Raw genomic sequence first — 23,329 nt, 5'->3', positions numbered from 1 at the left:
GGAAATGAAGAGCAGAGAGCAGGTGGTGGAAAGCAGATCAGGCAGCGATAGAGAAGCATATGAAAGGCAAAGGGAAGCAGGGTTAAAGCAAGGAAAGAAGCTAGCCAAGCACTGCAACTTGACCACTTACATTGGATTTGATGTCGCTGCTGCTGCTCGATGGATCCGTCGCCTTGGAGCTCTCCGTGCTCTCCTTGTCCTGATACATGATAACACATTAGTCAAATCTCTTACACTGTCTTGTAAGTCAACCACTCACCAGTTGCTCCTTAGAGTGCTGTTGTCTTAACGTGTTGGCCGCCAGCTCATTTTGTTCGTCTGTCGCTTCCTCGAACGAGGATGCATTCGGTTTGTTCTTGGGCAAATCGAGCACCTCTTCGCCCGAAGCGCGTTTCTCCAGATCCAACTCCTCCTCGTCAATAGATAAGGCCTTCTCCCGCTTCCAAAATTCCGTGTCCTTGTAGTGCTCCGGCATCACTTCGCCCCAGGGATTTGTGCTTTCCTCGCCAAGCATTTCCAGCGAACTAGTAACATCAGCCGGTGGCTTCACATCTTTCGCTGGACTGCATTTGTGGCGCCTGTGATGAGATTTGACGCGCAACGTGGGCTCTGTCGTATACTTAATGGGATTGTAGTCGGCCTTGTCGCCGTGACGCAGCTCCTCTTCCTCGAGTGATGTGAACATTTTTAACTCCTCGTCCCGCGAAGCGCGCGAATCGCGCGATGAATTCGAACTGCCGCTCGAACGTCGCTTTTTAAAAGCACGTCGACGACCCGAACCATCTTCCCTAATCAGAGGACGACTCTTGATGCCATCCAGGGAGCGCAAATAGTCTTCGGTGTACTGCACATCGGGCACATTATCTTCGCCTTCTGGTTCCTGACGCTCCTCCTCTGTTTGCTGGTGCGAACGCTCCTCGGAGGGTTGTGTGCTGAACGAGGACTGTTGGCTGGAAATAGGCTCCACCGAGGAACCCTCATCGGAGACACCAGGAAACGTTAAAGTCTTCGATTTGACCATGTAGGGTTCCTCGCCGCCGCTGCCTTGACCCAGCTGTGTCTTCACACGCTGCACCACGAGAGGCTCCTCGCATTCCTGTTCGGGCTCCTCAAAGCGCGGCGGCACGAGCTTCTTGATGCAAGGTTCTTCCACCACAGGTACGGCGCCCGCATAGAGCGACTGTTCTTCCTCTTGAGCCGCCTGTAGCATGCGCTGATGCAGCATCACCATTTCCTCCTCGGCCTCCATAAAGAGGCGGGCGTTCTCTTCAATTGACTTTTGCTTGCGCTCGAGATCCGTTTTGCTGGCGGCTATGCGACGAGACTGCTCCAATGCAATGGCTTCCTCTTCGAGCTCGCTTTCCGTGGCACTTAACTTCCGTTCTCGCTCAGCGGCCAGCAATCGCTCCACAATCTCGGCATCTCGCCTAGCCTGCTCATCCTCATCATCCAGCTGTAACAGTTGTCGCTCAACCTCCGCTTGCGCCTCCTCCTGCAGTTTTCGTTGCTGTTCCTCTGCCTCTTGAAGTTCCTTTTTACGTAGCGCCTCAGCCTCTTGCAGTTCTCTCTGACGTTCTTCCTCAAGTCGTTGCTCTTCTGCCGCGCGCAGTTTTCTTTCATTCTCCTCTCGTTCGCGTTGTTCCTCTGCCTCTCTGCGTTGTCTGGCACTTTCCTCTATTTCGCGTTGCCGTTTCTCCTCCTCTTCTGCTTGTATTCTACGCTCATTCTCCTCTCGTTGCCTCTCCGCTTCCAACAATTTCCGCTCGTTCTCTTGTCTTTCCTGCTCTTCACGTTCCCTGGCGTTTCTTTCGTTTTCCTCACGCTCTCGCTGCTCGGCCGCGCGTTGTTTTTCCGCCTCTAACAGCTTGCGTTCGCTTTCTGCTGCCTCCGCAGCCTCGGCTGCCAATTGCTGTCGCTGTCGCTCCTCGGCCAATTTAGCTTCGGCCTCCGCGAGCTGTTTGCGTGTCTCCTCCTCAATGTGTCGCTGTCGCTCCAATTCGGCAGCCAACGCCTTGCGTTTATCCTCTGGCGATTCCACACGGAAGCCATTACTATAGGCCACACCATCCTGCATCACATTGCTGCCCGCTGCCGCCTCTCGAGCTGCAGCCTCGGCCAACTCCTTGTCCAATCGGTCACGCAAACGTGGCAACTCTTCTGCATCAGCAGCTGCATCCACTCCTTGCTGCGTGTTGGGATGCCGGCATGTCCAGTGGTAAAGATGCTGAGCGACAAAGGCAAACTCCAGAGCACCCAAATAGCCGATGAGCAGGGAGAAGAGCAGCTCCCCGACACCGGTAAGCGCTTCGTCAGCTGCCATGATAGTGCTTGCGTAATCCTCGCCAGTCACAAATGCACTGGGAGTGTGTGTTGATTCTTCTACGTATTATATAAAATTCACCACGCACTCACTTGGGGCACTCACTCTCGCGGCACTCAGGGCAAAATAGCAACTGATTAGGTAATTCAATTAACGAAATTTTCTTCGCATGCGAAATTTTTTTGTTGAGGAAATTTCAGCCAAAAACAAATAAGAAAATTCCGTAAATTTTGCCAAATGATTTTTGAATTTTCCTCGTGCAAAAATATTTTTCAACACTTTATCACTTTGAATTTGTTTGAAATTTATCGTGGAAGGTGCGAGGGGAAAAGCGCCACCGGAGAGTCAGTTGCACGCGGCGGAGGCAACACAGTTGTTGCCAGTTAATCGATCGTCTTGCAACTGATTAATGCGACTCGCTAAGGGCCCGACACTCAAGTGATTCACGCCAAAAACACAGCGCCGCTAATTGGCGACAACAAGCGCAGAGAATGCGAGCAAGAGAGACAAAGGCTAACAAAGAGAAAGATAGAGAGAGAGAGAACACGCTCGCGGGGGCAACTATTTTGGCAACAGTTTTGGCAATTCGCAACAAACTTTGACAACGATTCTAATCAGCGCGCCATGTAAATTGCGAATGAATCGCAGCACACTCTGCGTATAACTATGAATATTACGAGTGTTATTCTTCAGCAAATTCGCATTTGTTTCGCTTTTCAGTATTTCTTTCCTTCGCCTGCGCTTTGCTATTTATGTTTGTCTTATCATTCTTTTGCTGCGCCGGCCTTCGCCATTTGTTGCATTGCCAATGTCGCGTCGTTGTGGCCGACTTGCAGCAGTTGCTGCTGCCATAAATTTGTGGCAGCAACACACTCGCGTAATCTCTCTTTTAATTGCGAATTACGTATACGCACTGTGGCTGCCACATAATAAACAACATTTGAACAATATAAAAATACAAAACAGAGAGAAAAAAACAGATATGTAATGCTATTTTTATTTCGCTATTTGCTTTGCTCATAAATATCTGAGAAATGTGCCAAAAATAAATGGGTCGCCGCCTGGCTGTTGTTTGTTTGTGTTTCGTATTTTGTATTTTGTGTTTTGTATTTCGCGTTTCGCATTTGTTTGTGCTGAAAGCGAAAGTGCACGAAATGCTTGACAACATACATGAAGGGGGCGTGACCGATTGACCGTCGCCTCTTCGAACAACTGTATTCAATGCCAACAGAAACTGAGCTAGCAGAGAGATAAATGTTCTTTGAGAATTTCTTGAGTTTAGAATATATAGAGAGTTCCTTCAATTTATGTTTAAATGTGGTGACATCAACAAATTTTAGTTTTCAATAAAGAATTTTGAGTGTCCAAAATCTCTATCAATAAAAACAACTATTTCAAAATATTTAAAAATACATTTCAAAAATTTTTCACAGTCAATCATCAATAGAAGCTGACATGGTGAAATATAGTAATAAAATGTATATTTATAAGTTCAAACTAGCAGAAGAATAGGAACTAATATTCTATATTTGTTTCCATTTACACAAATTAATCCATTACTAAAATTCAAGACGTATCGTTGCTTTCAAGATTAATATATATGTATATAATAAGAATAGATAATGCTGAAAGCGATTTATATTTCTTTCTAAGAAATGTACATTCCCGTTTTTATTTAACAAAAAATAAAAGCAAACACCAGATTATTATGTGCAGAAATTTCTTTGATATTATGCAACAATCATCAATTATTTTAGACCAATTTCAATTAAAAAGGAATTCTTTTCTAGACCATTTGGTCAAGTCTCGAAAGATAACCTTGACTTGCAGCTACAAGAATATTTTTAGAGCACTGACAACACATTTCAAAAATCAAAACTTTATGACTTTTCTTTTAAACAGTTCTTCTCAGTTTTCTTGTGCATTTCTTTGGTATGCTTGCTTGGCTACTCACTTAGTGGGAAATAAATCGTGCCGTACGCACGATGTCAACACGTCAAGAACCAATGTCTCAAATGAACTGTCAGTTGGCATTGTCGCATTTTAGCCCTGGTAATTGGCCAATGTGCAATGTGGCCAAGGGAAAAGCGCGCACAATTTTGCTTTGCTTCTCTCTTCTTTTCTTTAATGACACAACATATGAAGTTCAATGAAAATGCCAGCAAAGAAAATACAAAGGGAGAAGGAAGAGAAACGTTGCAGACCACACCTCGGTCATTAAAGGTGACTGCGTGCGACAGACAATAAAAAGCAGAGCACCGAGAGTGGAGCTTAGTTGAGTTGAGTTCCAATTAAAAATCCGCCTGAAAGTGTGCTAAGCATTTTTACTTAGCAACGGGTCATTAGACACAGCATGTGTAGTACACATGGGATTAGGGACAAGAAGAAGGGGTGGTCTCTAAGGGGCAGTTCAATTTGTTGATGGACAACTGGCGATGGCGGACTCACCTCATCACAGCCCGTGCAGCGGGGTTTCAGCATTTCCGCATAATGACGCTCGCAGTAGACCTTGTCGTCGTGGACACAGTAGGTGAGGTCGACGAGCAGTTCGTTGCAGGTGCTGCACGTGAAGCACTTTGGATGCCACATGACGCTCTCCACAAACTTGGGTGCGGCCACAATCAATTCACCGGCAGCAATCTCGTTATCACAGTGCGCACAATGCTCATCATAAGGCGCATCCTTGATATAGGCTGCAAAGAGGAATTCAAAAATGACTCATCAAGGAATTATTTAAATCTTTCATCGATGCTCACCTATGTCTAAAGCAATTTCATTGCGTGCTGTCACAAAGTCCTCAAAGGACGCCTCATGCTGCACCTCCAGATGTTTACAGTGCTCCAGCGATAGATCCTGCTTGGGCAATTGATATGAGATCTGCTGCTCTCGCACCCGCGCTCCCTCGCTGCCCAACCGCGGAACCTTCTCCTCGGGCAGCTGATCAAAGTAGCGATTCACTCGCGACGAGACACGCACACCTGGCGGCACCCACGTGTAGCCCAAATCACGCGGCTCAACACCGGAATCCGCTGGTGAGACCAGCTTGAAACCCAATCTTTCGTGCACATTGGTCGTCTGTTGCTGGTAAATGGCGTGCGCCTCACGCGGACACTTGCAGGACTGGCAGGTTTTCCTGAAAATAGCAGAAATAAAACAATATTTAAATTAAAATTTTAGTAAATATCAATCACATTTTGTTCAATCCCCTTTAAAAAGCAATATACCCCGCATACTCTATAGTGTGCTTTATTTGATTTGCCGTTGCTTTAGCGCAAAGCTTTGCTGGCGCCATCTAGCGGCAGCTTTTTACTGCGCCATGCGTTCACGTTCGCTTACCTTACAATGAGATCGTAAATTTCTTTTCTATCGAATACTTTGCAGTAAATGTTGAGGACATTGAGGCAGGCATAGTGCATGCCCGTCCATGGCACATCGGAGGCTAATGCCGCCCACAGGGGGCACTCAGCGTGACGGTCCAGGTCGAGCATTTTCACCATTTTATGTTGGCTTTACGCTTCACTTTACGATACTTTACGGCAACTTTCAGTTAACTGCACTTTGCCGAGAACTTTATTCTCTTTCTTATTTTGTGGTGTATTTATTTTATATATTCTTTTTTGTTATGATTACGATTATGATTATTATTGCTTATTTTTTTTTTTGTTTTGTTTTTGTTTTATTTCACTTTTAAATTAACTTTGCTTTCTCTTTGCGCTCTCCCTCGCATATAGTTTAAAGTTTCATTCGTTCTGTGTTTGACTCATCAAAAAATATACGGGGTTTTCGCTTTGGTCTCTGCGGTCTTTTCGAAGCGGCCTCTTAAGCAGCTGGGCGCCCTGCTTCGATTTGGATAACGAACAAGAAGAAATACTTAGCATATGAAACACTTCTCAGTTAACACGTCTGTGTTTTGCGGATTATTTGCTCATTGACATTTTGATTAAAGTGTTAACCTAACCTTTATTCATCTGCTCGCAAAATTTACGCTGCCATTTAAATGCCTCCTCACAATGCAGTGTTTACTATTGAATACTGTATTTATTTTTCTTACGCCGCACAAATAAAAATAAATGCTCAGCTTGTCTGAGGGAATACAACAATACAGAACAATTAATTGACTGTTTACTTATTTTTCAATTAGATAAAAATAATCAGCGTCATAAATACACCCCACACCTCAGAGCGAAAAAATGCGTAAACTGCTGAGCTCATATGGCTGCCGAGCCGAAGCCAAATGACCAGCACTTTGATAATAAAAGGTATTCATTTGCCACTCAGAAGAAGGAACCACAAGAGGAAAAAAAAAACTGCCCATAAAATAAAGGTAAAGGTAAAGGCGAAGGCAAAGGCAACAGCAAAGGCATCAGTGCATGCCAAGAAGCAACTTTCTGATAAGATTAATAAAAAGGCCGAGACTCTGTCACAAAATTTGGATTGTGTGTGATGTCATCAGGCAGCGCAAGGGAGGAAAATGGGAATGAACAAACCCAGAAACCCAAAAGATTGTCAACAGCCACGAAAGTGAAACGCAACGAAATGAAATTAAATGAAATGAAGTAACTCTAAAAAAAGTACGTAATAATGTTAAAAAATAGCCCATGAGTAAAACGCTCGCAGACAGATAAGCCGACGAATTCTTGAAAATCATATCAACCGAGCAGAGGGAGACAAACAGCAACGACTACTAAAAATATTAGATGACCTTTTATGGACGTGATATGCTAACCGAAAGCGCCAATTGAGGAACTGTTGCTAATTGCTCACGACTCTAATGCGGAAAATGCAACAGGTTTTCAGCGTATCTACATAAAAATAGGGGGGTGACTGTTCTGGGCTTAAGTAATGCAAACATGGCAGAACAAAATAAATAAAAACAAATGCATGACTCACGTTCGTAATGTCTTTGTGCATACTACTGTCATATCAAGATCGAGATCAACTTAACTTATGTTACTTTTGCATATGAATTTCAATTGCAAAAAAAAAAAAAAAAAAATGAGAAAAAAATCATCATAAAGCGAAATCTCTTTTGGGGTCAAACACATCATTTAGATAACCAATCTTTTCGTATTTGAAGAGATTTTTCACAGCACAACGGGGCATGATGAGTCAGTATATATTGCTCTTTCTTCGATTCACATGTTAAAGGTAATAAAACTGATTGCCAAAATAAGGCTAATTATTCCGAATTTCAATTTTAAATGATTGGTGGAAATGTATTATGTAGTTAGTATTTATTTTAAACTTCTATCTACATTTATATCAATAATTATTTAGGTAATTTGTTCTATTTTCCCCTTTTATATCTTTATATGTTTGATATATTAGTCTTCGCTACTCAATATTCTATTTCTATTGAACTTTTTGCTAGTTTTTTAAGTTCCTTGAATTATAAACTAAAAACAACTCAGTATCTGACTGCCGAATGAATTTTTACATTCAAAATAAGGCTAATTATTCAGAATTTCAATTTTAAATGATTGGCTGAAATGTATTATGTATGTAGCAAGTATTTATTTTAAACTTCTAACTTATGTTTTCAGAATAAACATAACCATCGATTATAAAATTTGTTATATTTTCAGTTGATTTAAGCATTTATTTTCTGAGTATAAGACGCCACCCTCTTGACCTGCCCTTTAGGCCATCCAGCGAGTGGTGACCCTTACTCCCCTGTAAATACTTCCTTGTAAATATTCCTCAAAAATGTAAAACCATCTGTATTGTTGCTTATTAGTCTTCACTCTATACTCTTTATTATTTATTTTTTTAATTATTTATTTCTTTATTTTAATTCTTCTTAACTTTCTGGCTATTTCTTTAAGGTTCTTAAATATAAACAGAATACTACTGAGTATCTGATTGTCAATAACATTCCTTTCTCTCATTCTAAATGAGTTTCTAGAGTTTATAATGCTCAGACAGTTCCAATTGTTAGTACGTCCCTCTGGGGCATCGTTAGTTATGCAAATAACTGATACCGAAAATGATCTGAGCTAAAAGTCTGGTCTTGTAGATTTCTACAGAAAAGATATGACGAAAAGACGAAATTTTCGCTGAACCCTCGACAGTTGGTGCGTTGTTGTTGAAGATAACACATTGGCATTAGCAAATGCAGCTTGCCTTGCCCAGCTGTTTTATAGCAGATGGGCCATACTATGTAAATAATCGCAGTTTTTGTTTATTCCATAATGTACTCTACGACGAGTAGTCATTGCTAACGGGATGCGCAACCTTATCAAAGAATAAACAATTATGATGCCATTAAAACGTGTTTATTTCAGATTAAAGCCGCCTCTGACAATGAAGCCTCTACAATATGTGCGTTTTGAGTATCGCATCGACTATCAACGAAACAAAATAGCACAGCTTTTGTTTAATTGAATTGCGGACAAAATAATAATCATAATTACTGATAGACTCCATCACTAAGACAACGTTATCTGTGTTAATGTAAAAACCTCAACGATACTCTATAACTTAAACGATTTTGCGTACTTCAGAATACGTGCTCAAGTGCCGCTAAATTATTTAATAGCTTCACGCAGATTATCTTAACTTATCGAAAAGTTTCAACTTAACATATTGAATTCTCTGATCTCTCAGGTGTCGACAGCTTAACGCACAACAAACGATTGAGGCTCGACTGCGACATACTTTCACCACCACAGCAAGCGATTTAGAGGCAATTAAAAAAGTTCAAAGTATTTCATATTCGCAATTATGTTTTCAAATTAAACTAAAAAGCTTTTCGCTGCCAGACAAACGGATGCGTTGCGAATTCTGGCGCCTCGCCCATTGGTCTACATATTAAGCCCATAATTCAAATCGTGTTGGACTACATTTTGCTTCAGTGCACTCCAGGGAAAAATTTATTGCTCGGCGTGGTAGCAATTTGGAGAATATATTACAGGATGCGGGTAGTTATAGGACTACCAAAAATTTAATCACAAATGGCATTAGTTTTTTTTTAACAACAAAAACAGTAGCTTGCAAATTAAAATTGTCTTCAATTCGAATGGAGAAATTAAAATAGAAATTGAATTAAGATAAGCTTTAGGAGTTTAGATTGCTTGTTACGAAACTTTCGATTCCAAATTGCAATCAATCCTTATGCTTTGTTACTTAATTGAAAATTCTTATTTTCTCATATTTACTTCGATATAGCCACAGTTATTACTTTTGATATAATACACTTCAAATAAAAAATAATGCGAAATTTGAATTTTTCAAATATTAAAATTATTCTTTAAAAAAAGAGGTTGCAATTTATTAGAATTTACTATATATTATATACTCCCTTTGCGATTAGATATGCAGGGTATAGAAACATAACGCACACGGCAGAAACTGAAACAAAAAGCGAAGAAGTCGCTGCCAAAGTTTTGCTGCCAGATAAATGTAATTAAAAGCCAGCAAGTGCTCGAAACACACACACTCACATACACACACACATAGTAGGAGAGAAAGAGAGATAGAAATAGACAAGCGACAACTTTTGTTGTTGCCCGCAGCATTTGGCACTTTTGCGTTAAGGTGCGGATGTAGATGCCGAGGGGCGGGAAAGCGGTGGAAGCAGCCACAGTCAACAATTACAATTGATAAGCCCCAAAGTCACTTTCATTTATAAGAGAGTCTACGCAAAGGGTCGGGCAATTGGAAAACTTTTGGCGACAAAACTGACGTTTCCCTAAACGGCGGCCCCGATTCCAATTTCCCACAGCAAAGTAGTCTAGAACAGAGCACAGCACAATATGTTGTCAGTCTGGTGTCTAGTGTTGTTGCTCTGCCTATTTGGCTAGCTTCACATGCAGCAGAGACACACACACACACACACACAAACACGCACGCATAGACAATTTGCACTGACCTTCCTTTTCCCGCAGGGAGAGAGCACAAAATCCAATTTTCCACTATAATTGAACATGTTGCGCCATAAACAATAAACAATAAAAGCGCGCATAAAAGTCAACGGTTGTGGAGAGTGCAACAAATCTCAATTATGAGCTTGCACTGTGGAGAGCTCAGCGCGCAAGGTGTGCGATAGACGGAGACAGCATGAGTTCTCGCACACACCCACGCGGTGCATGTGAGCTCTTCTCTCTTTTCGCTTTCGATTAAATGACTTTTAATGCGATTACCGGGACAGTAAAGCAACAACACCGACAATGGGTGCTAGAATAATGCATTTGTACTGGCCTACATCTGCAATCTAGCCGAGTAAATGCAACGTATATAAGTAAGTTATGCGTATGGATAGCAACCACTAATTGAATCAGTGAGCAGCGCAGCAGCAGATAATATCTAAGTTACTATAAAATTAACATATGCAGCAGAAAGGGAAAGAGCATAGAAGAAGGACTGTGCGACTAAGTGTGTGCGTGAAGAGTGCAAATAGAACTGTCCCCCCTCTTAGACTGATGTTCAGCTGTTGCTGCTACTCTAACTTGTTGTTGTTATTGTCGTTGTTGTTTGTTCTAGCAATGACAGTGCAAAAGAAGCTGCTTTACTTATGTATGGTTTATGACTTGCAGATGCACACATACAAACACAAATGCAAATGCAAAAGTAAATGTGATTGTGACTGCGTATGTAAAAAAAATTACTTCCCTTTGCATCTGTTACTTTGTTTATGTGTATTTGTATGTGTGTGCATGCAAATGCCAAATTGCATTGCGCTTTGTGAATTATTATGGCCTTGCATGCACATTATTCTTACTTTGGATTTACTTCCCCAGCCCACGCCCTTAGGCTGGGTATGAAGGAGGGGGGATGACATTAACGGCGAAATCTGCTTACAATGTGTTGTAAATTTAAAAAAAAATATATATATAAATTTAGTCATAATAAATATACAAGAATTGCGATGACTTGTAATATATTTTCAAAGAAACACTAAAATGGTTTAATGTATTTCTGACAATCTATAACATTCCAATAAGCAATCCGATTTTTTAATCACAAATTTCTTTCTTATCACAATTTTTTTTGATGTTCTTATGAACATAACAGAATTGAGAATCTATTAATCTTGTCTATCGTTGTATAACGTATTTCTCATTATTTAACAAAATTCACCAATGTATTTTTCCATTGTGTCCATATTTTTGCATAAACAGATGTGGCAATAATAAAACAATATGAGCTTGTTTTATTTTTTTTTACATTTTTTTTCTCAAAGAGTTAAAGGGAGGCAGATCAAACAGCTGCTCAGCAATACCTCACCGAACTTGCCAGGCAAATAATAAACTTAAACACCTCTGGAAATGTTTTTTTTTGTATTTTTTTCTTCTGTAAATTTGTAAACACAAACAGTTGACCGACACTTGCCAATCAAATTTTTAAAGCCCTGATCTGCTTGTCACCACATCACATTGAATAACATCTTAAACAATAATAAAACCAAATGAAATTGCAACAAAATATTTGGGCATATTGAAGAAAACATGATTATGCCGATTCATGTACAATGTGTATGGTAGCATGTAGCAAAGATTTCCGCATGTTTATACCACAAATGGCTAAATGTAAACAAATATGGCTGGCAGCAATTGGCATTCTGTTTGTAGATACTACAGCACAAAAAAATAAAGAAAATATGAGATGATGCTAAGAATTTGCGAGCACTTGAACTTGAGATAGAGATAGCAAATAAACCAAAAACACAGGCGTCACAGCACAACGGTAAAAATGAAGGAATATCAGACACATTAGTCTGTCATCTAAAATATTATATGCTATAATTAAATTTGAGATTGTTTCTTATTTTTAATTTTGTTAAATTATTGTGTCTTTGCACCTCTTTTGCGCGCCGCACATCAAAAAAGGTAAACAAGAAAAGAAAACAACGCGAAATCAAACAGAAAACGCGTCGAAAAAGTCGCACGAAAAACGCGCGCGAGTGCGAAACCAAAAAGGGCGTGGAGACCGCGACAAGCGACCGCACCGTTATACAATTCAATTCTAACTGAACTCTGCGTCGGCGTCGTCGGTCTGGGTCTGTTGTTGTCGGCAGCGAACGACGCCGCCGCAGCCGAAGCGTGTAGCGGCGTTAACGAAGCTCCCTGAAAGAAAGCAAACCAAAGAACAAACGTAGCGACGTCGTGGGAGAGCGAAATGTTTGTGGAGAGAGATAGTGAACGAGAGAACACGTAAATGACACAGCACTTGCTGATGCGACTGCGACTATGGCTCTGCTGGCGCTGACAGCAGCTGCATTAACTGCTTCTCTCACTATCTGTCTCTGTCTGTCTGTCAGCCGCAACCGCTTATTAGCAAAAGCTTTGCAGTCTGCGTTTTTTTTTCTCATATTTTCATTAACACAAAACGCACGTGTGTGTATGTGAGGGAGACGCTAATGAGTCAACAGGTATTGCGCTTGGCTGCGCCGCGAAGTCAAATGGAGTTGCAGCTGAATTTCGGTGGCAAGTGCATAATTAATGGCCCGCAGACATTGCATTTATTAGATGCCATTAGCCCTGGAATGGATGTTGCACGCCACGCTTCCCCAATGCGTTGTTGCAGTGAGCAGCAGCGAGGAGCGAAAGGCGGTCAAGGTCGCCGTCAAGTGGGGAACTAGCAGACCCCCATTTATCAAGTGGCTGCGACAAGTTGCTTGTTGTGATTACCACATGCAACAAATTACGCGTATTTATAAACAAACGCGCAACTAAGTAGCCAAAAAAAAAAAAAGACATCAATTGAAATGTGCGTTTCGCTGTGTGCCACGCGGATCGAGTGGCTTAGTGAGGGTCGTAAGTGGCAGGAGGCGCGTTGTCAGCGACCATAGAAAATCCATAAAGACAACGCAAATGGCCCGTAAAAATATTATGATGCCATTGAATATTGCGCCCAGTCGACTGGCCAGCCAATAGCCTACCCCCTACTCTAAAATGTGTTGGGGCATATGCAACAGCCACAGTGCTTATGCCACTAAAAGGTATTCGGTTACGTATTTTTATGTTCTTTTGATACGGGTTCGAAAATGGGCAGTGCTGGAATTACTTAAACTTGGGATATGTGAGAGAGAGAGAGAGTATTCATAATAAAAACTGAGTATGTTTTTGTTGTAATAAGTACGCATTATTTAAGGAAAACATTAGTAATTAACATATAACAAATAATATAACAAAAATAAATATTTAATAGAATTAGTATCATTCTTGTAAAAGAAAGTAAATAAATAAATATTTTCTTAATATTTTCAATTCCAAAACTATTTTCATTTCTTAAAGATTCGAAAATATAGTACTTTTAGAGATATAAAAAACAAATTATGTTCAATAACAAAATAGTTTCATAAGATCTGTCTCCCTGAAAGATTTCGTTTCCACAGACGATTTTTTTATATTGTCAAACCTTTTCCAGCAGTTTCTTTAAAAGTTCAAAAGAAAGAAGTATTTATTAAAGTTATTTTGACGACTACATTATCAAGTCCATTAAATTTAAATCAAATAGAATATGAAATTTCAATTTCAATAAAATTTAATATGAACATTTTCGCATTCTCCCAAAAAATTTAACTACATTTCTGCACAATATTTAAAGAGTTTGACAACTCAGAAAAGCAGAATTTTTCCAAAAATATTAAACTACTCGCATGCCATGCTATATATTGATAGCCTCGAGATGTATTTTTGGCCCTCGTTTCAACTAGTGAATAAATAAAGCACTTGCAGTGCGCATCATTTATTATTCATCACTCAAACTGACAAAAAATGCAGAAAATGTTTTATTTGCACATCCAAAAAATAATATAAAAGTAAATACAGCAGCTAGCTATGACTGTCAAGTGTATGCAAATGTCGGCTTTTGAAAATGTTTTCCAACTCTTGTTATTATTTTTTTTTTTTTTTTTTTTTGCTCAATTCAGCTGTTGCTGCTGTTCACTTTAGCCATCCGCAGCACTTTGGTAAATTTGTATATTTGCACTAAAAATATACAAACGTGAGGAGTGAATACTGTGATGCGAAGGGGAAGCTTCAAAGGGAGGGTGTGTAAAAGTGTGGCAGTGGCTGTCGAGTGGAAGGGGGAGAAAGATGATGGCCAAGTGTTTTCATTCATGGAAGAAGTCAACAGACACTCAGAACACGCTGACGGACAACGCACGCATAGAACGAAGGAGAAGGAGATAGAGATAGAGAAGGTGGAGCATCTATCTATCTCACTTCGCAGAAATTTCTGCTGTGACGGCAGCAGAAAAAAGAGAAAAAGCCCCACCTTTCCATTCCTCTCGTGCCTAGCAATGAAGGTGATCAGAGAGAAAAAAGATAAAGATTCATTGCGTGCGATGAGGAATGGGACGTAATTTATGAGATTTTGTTGTTTTTAATGCACAAAATCGCGCACACCGTAAACATAAATGATTAATTGCTTTCAATTGTACAGCAGAGCAGAAGTGGGAGGAGGCGATTCGGAGTGGGGGCGGGGGGAAAGTTGGCCATATTCATCTACAATATGAGCCATGTCAGCGGAGCCTGGTTACGTACTCCAGACGTTCCAACTATTATTTCACGTAGGTGTACTGAAGATTGATGACGACGCCCTCCCTTCGAGGTCGGTGTGGCAAACAGGGCCAAGCACACTCTTAATTAGAGGCGCACGTTTTGGTCAAGCCAAGCCTTACAAATTGCACACATTATTAACCCAAGTAAAACAGACAGAGAGCGAGAGAGAGAGAGTGAAGTAGGTGCCACAGCCCTGATACTTTCCCTGCCCTGGCCTGACTGTCTATCAACTTGATAAGCAGCACCATTAAGAAAAATAAAAGAGAGAAAAACGAAAGGTAACATTATAACGTTGTACTATATCTCCATCTCCACATTCGATTACGAAACGCAAAACGTGACTTTGGCGACGTCGCTGATTAAGTAATTGATGGGGATATGCCGGAAAAAGATGGCAATGCATGGCCTACAACAAAAACACCCACAAATCTCATACGGAGATACTGTGGAAATCGCATCGATTGCATATCGAGCATATTGACTAGGCAAGAAAAAAAAAAAAAAACAAGAAAAAACGGCCGGAGCAATAAATATTACGGTCGTATATTGCGGAAGTGCAATGATTGAGTTCAAGTATAAGTTATGCCTACAAAAAAAGTGTACTGAAAGGGAATCGAAAAAACGGTTGTTCCGAATTCCATTTTCGCTATTATCTGTCACAGTTTTGTACATAATCTTTTGAGGTGGATCAGTAATTAAGCTGACGTTATTTAAAACGGAAATTTGAAATACTACTGCCTTAAAAAGTTAATTTAATATTATAACAATATTTTAAAGACAATATTAATATTATTTGTAAGCAAGAATGTTTTCCAGTAAAGAAATATTAAATACAATTTCAAAATTTTAAAATTTTAAAAAATAAATTGCATATTTTTATAAAATAAAATTTAACGGAATTAAAAGAATAAAATACTTTTTGCTATTATATTTTTAAAATAATAATTTACAGAAGTGTACAAGACTAACTGAACGGTCTAATATTATAATAAAGATACATAATCTCTATTTGAAAACAAGATTTTTCAACATCTTCCTTAAGCAAGACATCGAATAATTTTACACAATAATCACCACCCAATTCAAAACTAAGTATATTAGTTAGTCATACTTGTAAAAATACCATTGGATAGGCACAAATCATACCGACTATATTATTCCTTAAACAAAAACAAACTAATTATGAATTCAGCATAATTTATGAAAGATTTACGATACCATTCGAACTAATCGTCCATATTGATGGTAAACACATTTAGCTAAGTGCTCATTCATCGATATTAAAAAAAAAGATCAGCAATACAGCTGGTAAATGAATTTTATTCGTTTCGTTTTAAAAATAAACGTATTTGCAATTTTTTAATATTATTTATGGATGTCTAATTAGTAATGCGCACCAATTGTAAATAGCATTGCAAATTCAATTTATTTTCTTGAACATTTTTGATAGACCTTGGACTTGGCCTGTCTTCAGGCACGCCTACAAAATGTTGCCATTTATAACCAAATTGGGGATTTATATTTGGCATTATATGCGTTTAATTTATATTGAGCAGAAAGCCGCAGAAAAAATGTTTATTACAAAATCCATCTATCAATAGATCGGATGGGCGGTAAATATTGATACAAAGCAATTCAGAATCGCATCGCGTGTGTGAACCTTTCAGAGATTCATTTGTGCTCTCTCTTTCTCTCTCTCTCATTTGGCTCTTCGTTTGGTTTCGGTTCGGGTTCGATGTTTGTTTATTTATTTACCTGCCCCATCTATGATACATGTGGCTGTCATTTGCCGTTTTTAATTACAGCTGCCTTGAGGGAGCACACAACAATCACACAACATCATCCGCACAACAACAACATCATATATACGAGTGTATCTACGTTTAAATACATGTACAAATGTATCTGCAAGATACATTTGGCTTGTCGCTCACTGTACCACAAAAATTGAGTCTGTTGTCTGCCGCCATTAAGGCCATTATTTTACATTAGATAATGTGCTTGCTGCCTATACAGGTAGCTCAGCTAAACGACCAAAACAGCACGGCACACAAATGTACAAATGTTTTCATTTTCATTTATTTACTTGTACTTGTATCGTGTGCACGCTTTAAAATGTTTAAAAGTGTATGATTACTTGATGGCATGACATGTAACACGTGATACTAATTGAATAACTACAATGTAATGTCGATAATCGCACTTCATTTAATTGCACATCCAAGATAAGTGCTAAAAATGTAAATAGCAAAATTAAGTTTACTTTGCTTTATATCTTGCATTGCATATAATAATAGCATATTACAGATTGCTGCATTTTTGTTCATTAATTTGTTTGACATCGCAAAATGAAGTTTAACTTTAATGCATTTCATGACAAATTCAATGACAGCATTAATTTTTTAGTACACTTTGAAAAATATTCTGTTAAAGTAAACTTCTTAAATTGGCCCATTTATAGACTTAGTAACAATATATTAGAATAAATATATTTTCCTTCAATGAAAAGTTGCAGTTAAACGAAACAAATTTATTAAGTCAAAATAATAATAATGTAGTAGAAAACTATTAATATTTTTATTTTAATGGCACATTGAGAATAACTGCCTTTTTGATGTGTGTGTGCATTTATTAACATTATTTATGCATATCTAAGACCTCATTACAGATGACTATTTGCAGAAATTTGGATTAGCGAGTATATCACAGTTGAGCATGCTCATTTGCAGCTCCGCTTCGACAAGCAACTTGATTTGTGCAAAAACATCACATGAGCACAGCGCCCAAATGTTGATGTGTTTATTCTTTTTCCCAGTAAAATATCATTTGCCATCATCTTCAACTAAATCTTCGCCAAGTTTTCCTGTATTTTATCGATAAATGTATTCTTTTTCTTTTTGGGACTTCAACTTATGCCTGACCATCCATTTGCTTGTCTAGCTATATACGAGTCTGGCGGGACTAATTGGGTTTAATGGGGGGCACAATCGCACACTTTTTCGAGTACGAATACATTTTGGTATTGAACCATACGATTTATTTGACACACATATTGCGTCAGTTCCGTGAATTTACTATCAATATGGCAATAACATTTTTTCGTTCTCTTTTTTTCGCCGCAATTGAGAGTATTCCGTATCGGATTGCCTGATTTGTATTTTTGCTCACTCGAAATGAAAAATAACATCAATAAACAATACAAAATATCCGAAATTTGTGCTAAAATATGAAAAACAGCAGCGAAATATCGACAAAAATCAAAGCAAGTTGTTTCAAACATCTATTTTCGAACATTTCGCCAACCTTTCCAACGATCGCCAACAGATTGATGATCAATTAAAATACTTTTTGGCTTACGGCTAGCCTGGTGAATTTCATTCCGTCATAATTATCGCACAATCACTCATAAATTCCGCCCGTGGTCAGCACATTAGGTAAAACATTCAATAATCTTTCACGATCTGTTGTGAATAGCCCAATAACTTACAAAGAAACAAGCAATTTCAATTGTGAATAGTTTTCAACTGCCTATTCCAGTCGATTTATACGCTTTCCACTAAACTCGTGAACGATAATTATCGATTACTTATTTGCACTCACCCTTCTTCGCCGACAGATGGCGTGTTATTGAACCCAAGCGCAGCAAACGATTTCTTGCGTCTGATGGCCAAGTGACGTTCGCGTGTTGGAAACTTTGGCTGCTTCTTGACCAACACTGGCTGCACTTCAAAGACGTCACATGACGTCGGCTGCAACATTAGCTGCATGCTTAGCAAACTTTGCAGCGACTGCGACGGCAGCAGCGACTTTAAAATGTAAGCAATGAGAGATGTTGACAGGCGGCTAAGCTATCTATAGCGGTCATATATAATGCGTGTGTCTGTTGCCGATAAGCAAAGCCACACACAACCTCTCACTCACACTTACACGCACCCGCACACTCACTTTCTGTCTTCCATTCGGAAACGAGAGAAATAACGAGAGAGAGAGAGAGCGCGACTGCTCTCTCTTAAATAATAACCACGCGTCGCGACAGGGTTCGGTTAATTTCATGCACCTGCACTTTAAGCTGGCAACTCATCGACTAACTAACGAAGCAAATTTGACAGCGACGATCGTGTCGGCAATGCGCAGCCGATGAAAAACAACTGTTAAATTCGCAAGCAGCGACAAAGTCGAGAATTGAGCGTGAGTCAAAATATGTGCACACGAACTAGAAGAAGCATCATCAACAGCTGCTTTGAGCACGCAGCGCCGTTAGACAAAGTCGTCGGCTGCATAATAAATAAATCTTAATAGGCATATGAATAAACACGAGACACCGACTCACAAACACTAACACACGTTCGGCTGTCTGTCAGCTTTACTCAATGTCAACATCAAAAAACAAAAAAAAAAAAACTGCACGCGCTGTCTTCACGGTGTGAACTTGAGCTGAACCCGAAAGCTGAGCGCCAATTGCAACATTTCAAGGGAAGCACACACTCAAACTCATACTCAAGCTCTTAATGCTATTGCGGCAATGGGCGCCAATTTAGAGCTAAAGCTTTCAAAGCCACCAAGAATTGAGCACCAGTAAAAGAGACAAAGTACAGAAAAAAAACCAAGTCAAGGCCTTTAATTACAGTTTAATTGCCAATGCAGCAAGTGAAGCGAGCAGCACATGAGCAAAGAGACGAAAAGCGAACGAGTGAGATGCCGAATGAGGAGCCGAACGCAGAGACGAATGAGGAGCCGAATGATGAGCCGAGCAATGAACCGAATGAAGAGTCGAATGACGATCGTAGTGGAGCTAGCACGATTGCGCTCTGCGGGTTGTCATGTTACGCCCCCCTGCGGACAGTGCAAAAAGTTCGGCTGTCATGCTGTGTTTTTTATGGGATAGATAATGTAGCTGTTATTGTTTTTCGGTATTTGTTTTTTGCGAGCTATTGTAGCCTAATACGTATTTTCGAAATTAACTATTCCAATTAAAACTGCAAATGATTTGGCATATTCATTTGTTGAACAACCTATAAATTTTTGTATTACAGTAAAAAATCTTCTGCGCTTCAACGAAAACTTTATTTTTTTGTTATTAATTTTAATATGAAGTTAGTTCAATAATAGTAGTTTCAAGTGTTAACAAATCGTTTTAAAAATTAAAAAAAAATTTTTTTTAATTAATTAAATTAATTTATTTAAAATTACACTGACTTATCCTGTTTGGCTTTATTGTCTTAACCTCTTTATATACTTATCCACCAAAGGCAATCTTTACTGTACTTATAATTACATATTTTACTTTTGTTCTTTATTCTTCATCTATAAATTGTGTTGACAATTTTTGATATATGCTTTCATCAATTTAATTAACTTGCGCAGCATAAAAAAAATAGCGATGCTCTTTGTTCGTTTATTTATTAAAAATACGTTTATTTATGATTTTTAATTTCTTATTTACGCCCCGAAATTCTTTCCATTAAAGTCAACCGCAGCGCCATAAAAACAATATACGATAAAAACAAAAAACAAGAATGAAACAAATGAATTATAGTATGAGGAAAATCGCAAGTAGTCGATGTGGGGGACGAACACAGTGGTTACAAATCGAATAAGCCAAAAACACGAATAGTAAAATTAAAACGCGCATACGCCCCGTTTATCAGTTGCGATTACGTATCCGCCCCGTTTGCCGCCGCTCAATGGGAATTGGCGTGCAGCCAGCAACCGAAATGAAAATGCAAAACAGAAACCGCAGTTAGACAAAGGAGACCGAAACAGTCAGACAAACTAATTTCACAAATTAATAGCGTAATTTGAATTTGTGGCCAGCATCAAAGTGAGATGTTGAGAGGGGAGCTGAGGGACACGAGCATTAAGTGTTTTTGTGAATTGGCAGTAACGATGCACATTCTAATTTGCATTTGCACGCAGAATTGTATAATTATTTTTGCATACCAGTATTAAATGTGCATCAATTGTCTCATTAGCACTCTGCATAAAACCGTCAGCTAATTAAATATAAATTTTATATTAGCTTTTATTGTGCAACACCCCAGAAATTTATTACTGCATGCCGCTGCAGTTTGTCATCCTGTGGTCAAAAGGCGCCCACAAGTGACGCTAAGCTGAAGGCGTTTCACTTTTTTCTTGTCTGTTGTGTCTTTCATGTTTTACGATCAAAATATTTTTGGCGAAGATTCTATTTGGCAAACGTGACGCATTATTTATTTATCCATTATCCGCTGGCCAACTGCAAAAGGCTGGCGACAGCTCGCGTGGGTAAATTGCCAAAAACATATTGATTGAATTTCAAAAATTCACATTTTTAGCTGTCTTTTGTAGTCTAAACAAAAACGTTGCAAGTTACGATTGAGCGCCACCTGGCGACATCAATTAGAAGCTAACTACGAGCTTGCTGAAAGCTTTCAACAGTGGTGGCTAAATATTGGGCCAGCTGTGCGCAACGAACTTTTTTCAAATGATAAATCGTTTATTACGAACATTGCGTATACGCACTGTGACCGTTTTTATTACTCGGGAGAATAGTTACAGCTTTCACTCACCTCCAGTCATGGGCCGCAAAACCGGGACACTCTGATTTGCATTGCTCACAGCGCACGCCGTCGTCCACTTCGCGTATAATGACACCCTGTAATTAGTCATTTTTAATTGCATTATTAAATATTGCACGGGCAGACAGAGAGAGAACTGTAACTTAATAATAATAAAGGGGATTTTTTCGAGAGTGCTTAATGGCCTGATGTGCGGGCAAATATTCTGTAGTAAAAACAAATGATGTAGTTAAAATTAAGGTGAAGGTTAAAGACAACGGTTTTACTTTAATCTAATGAAATATTTTATTTCTTTCTGTGTCGAAAACTTAACATACAAAAAAATAAGAGTATAGACAAATTTATTCATAAATAGATGAATGAAATGAACGAGAAACAATGTAAGAATACCATAGATAGAAAACAAACTATTGAATTATAAATCATTAGTTATTATTATTTCTTAAGCTAAGAAATATAAGATTTTTTTTCTTTCTTCGGTTAAAGAAGTGGATATTATATTCTGTTTTCTTTTTGTTGGGTCTAAGGATAAGTATTGTATTTTCCTTAATATTGAATGTGCATGTTAATAAAATAATAATAAGAAGAAGAATACTTTATTTATTAATATTAAATGGAATGAAAAATAAATAAGAGAACCGGCAAAATTTGACATTTTCATCTTAAACAGATTTATGTAATTAAAGAAAAAACAAATGTGAAGAACATCATTAAATATGTCAAAAGACTTCACGAAAAAAATACCTATAAAGATGAACATTTTATATTCATTAGTTTAAGGTGAAATGTAAAGTGTTTACTTTGGCATTGTAATAAAAAACAGAGAGCTTTGGCTGTGCTAACAAATATTTCATTCTGACATAAAGCATTTGTTTAGTCTCTTAGCAAAAATAATTTGCTCTTAATGTAGTTGCTTTCTCTCCTTCTCCTCGGATCCCTTGAGAATTTAGTTGTAGGGTATTTTACGCTGCAAAAGCGATTTACGATTATACAACTTAATTTGTGTTTTGCTCATTTACGCGCCATTGCGTCAAGTGCTTATTGTGTGTCTCCCTTTCGAGCTGGTTCGAGATACAAATACAGATACAAATACAGATAGAGATACAGATGCAGAAACATTTTGCAGCTGCAATTGGATGACTGGATGGAGCCCGAAATCCGCATGCCAGAGTGAGGTCAACAGTCAACGAGAGAGAGAGGCTTAGCATAGCAAAACAAACTGCAGCAAATGCCTATAGCAAAGAGAGGAGAGGAAAGAGAGGGAGAGGGAGAGACGGTGGCAAGCAGCGACACTTGTTCCAAAATTACACCAAAATATATGTATGACAACAACAAACAACAACTTGGCACGTTTCCATTCCGATTCTGGCCATGTTTCTTTGTCTTCCACTGTGTGTGTGTTCTGAGTGTGTGTGTTCGTAGTGTGTGTGTGTGTTCGGAGTGTGTGTATGTATTTTGTGGCTGACAAACTGCAGCGAAATTTGCTGCCATTTTATTTTGTAATATTCTTTGGACTTCTTCTTTTTTTACGTGATATTTACACAGCGTAAAAAGTTGAGTTCGGCAGCTAAAATTAATATGCAGGATGCGGCGCAGCAGGATGCAAGCGACATGTCCTTTGAGTGCATTTGAAAATTGAGCCAAGCTTTTGCTTTTTTATCTTCCTTTTTATTTGGCGACCCTTTCGATGCCATTCAAACGATAATTGTGACACGTCGCCACGCTCCGAAAATCGATGCTGACCCAGTTCAAAGCCAACTTGGATGACAACACAATGCCTGCCTGCTGCCTAGACAAAGGCACAAACATTCGACTTCTCTCTGACTGACAGACGGATGCGGCATCGGCATTAAGTTGCAAACAAGTTGACTACTCAAGTGAGCAAATGTTTGACTTCCACTTAGCTCTCTGACTTGACTTCTGGCCTGCAGCTGCCGCTGCTCTGC

At 39.0% G+C, this 23,329-nt stretch overlaps 1 protein-coding gene across 6 annotated transcripts in view; it reads right to left on the bottom strand.

Moving 5' to 3' along the window:
- The window catches only part of LOC117570787 (four and a half LIM domains protein 2), a 71,692-nt gene that overhangs the window by 23,652 nt on the left and 24,711 nt on the right, over nucleotides 1-23,329 (bottom strand). Inside the window, exons 3-5 of one of the 6 annotated variants that reach the window (XM_034252633.2) lie at nucleotides 21,375-21,460; nucleotides 5,077-5,453; nucleotides 4,769-5,013 (exon numbers count right to left, since the gene is read on the bottom strand). In XM_034252633.2, coding sequence (XP_034108524.1) covers nucleotides 4,769-5,013; nucleotides 5,077-5,453; nucleotides 21,375-21,460 — 708 coding nt within the window. Of the gene's footprint in view, nucleotides 1-130; nucleotides 200-259; nucleotides 2,764-4,768; nucleotides 5,014-5,076; nucleotides 5,454-5,656; nucleotides 6,135-18,426; nucleotides 18,609-21,374; nucleotides 21,461-23,329 lie in introns of those variants that run through there. The other 5 variants (XM_034252632.2, XM_034252634.2, XM_034252629.2 and 2 more) reach the window with 5 other exon arrangements.

The sequence above is a fragment of the Drosophila albomicans genome, chromosome 3 (assembly GCF_009650485.2).
Source record: "Drosophila albomicans strain 15112-1751.03 chromosome 3, ASM965048v2, whole genome shotgun sequence".
NCBI lineage: Eukaryota > Metazoa > Arthropoda > Insecta > Diptera > Drosophilidae > Drosophila > Drosophila albomicans.
Note: the sequence above shows the minus strand (reverse complement) of the source record. Positions and strands in the feature narration are given on the sequence as shown.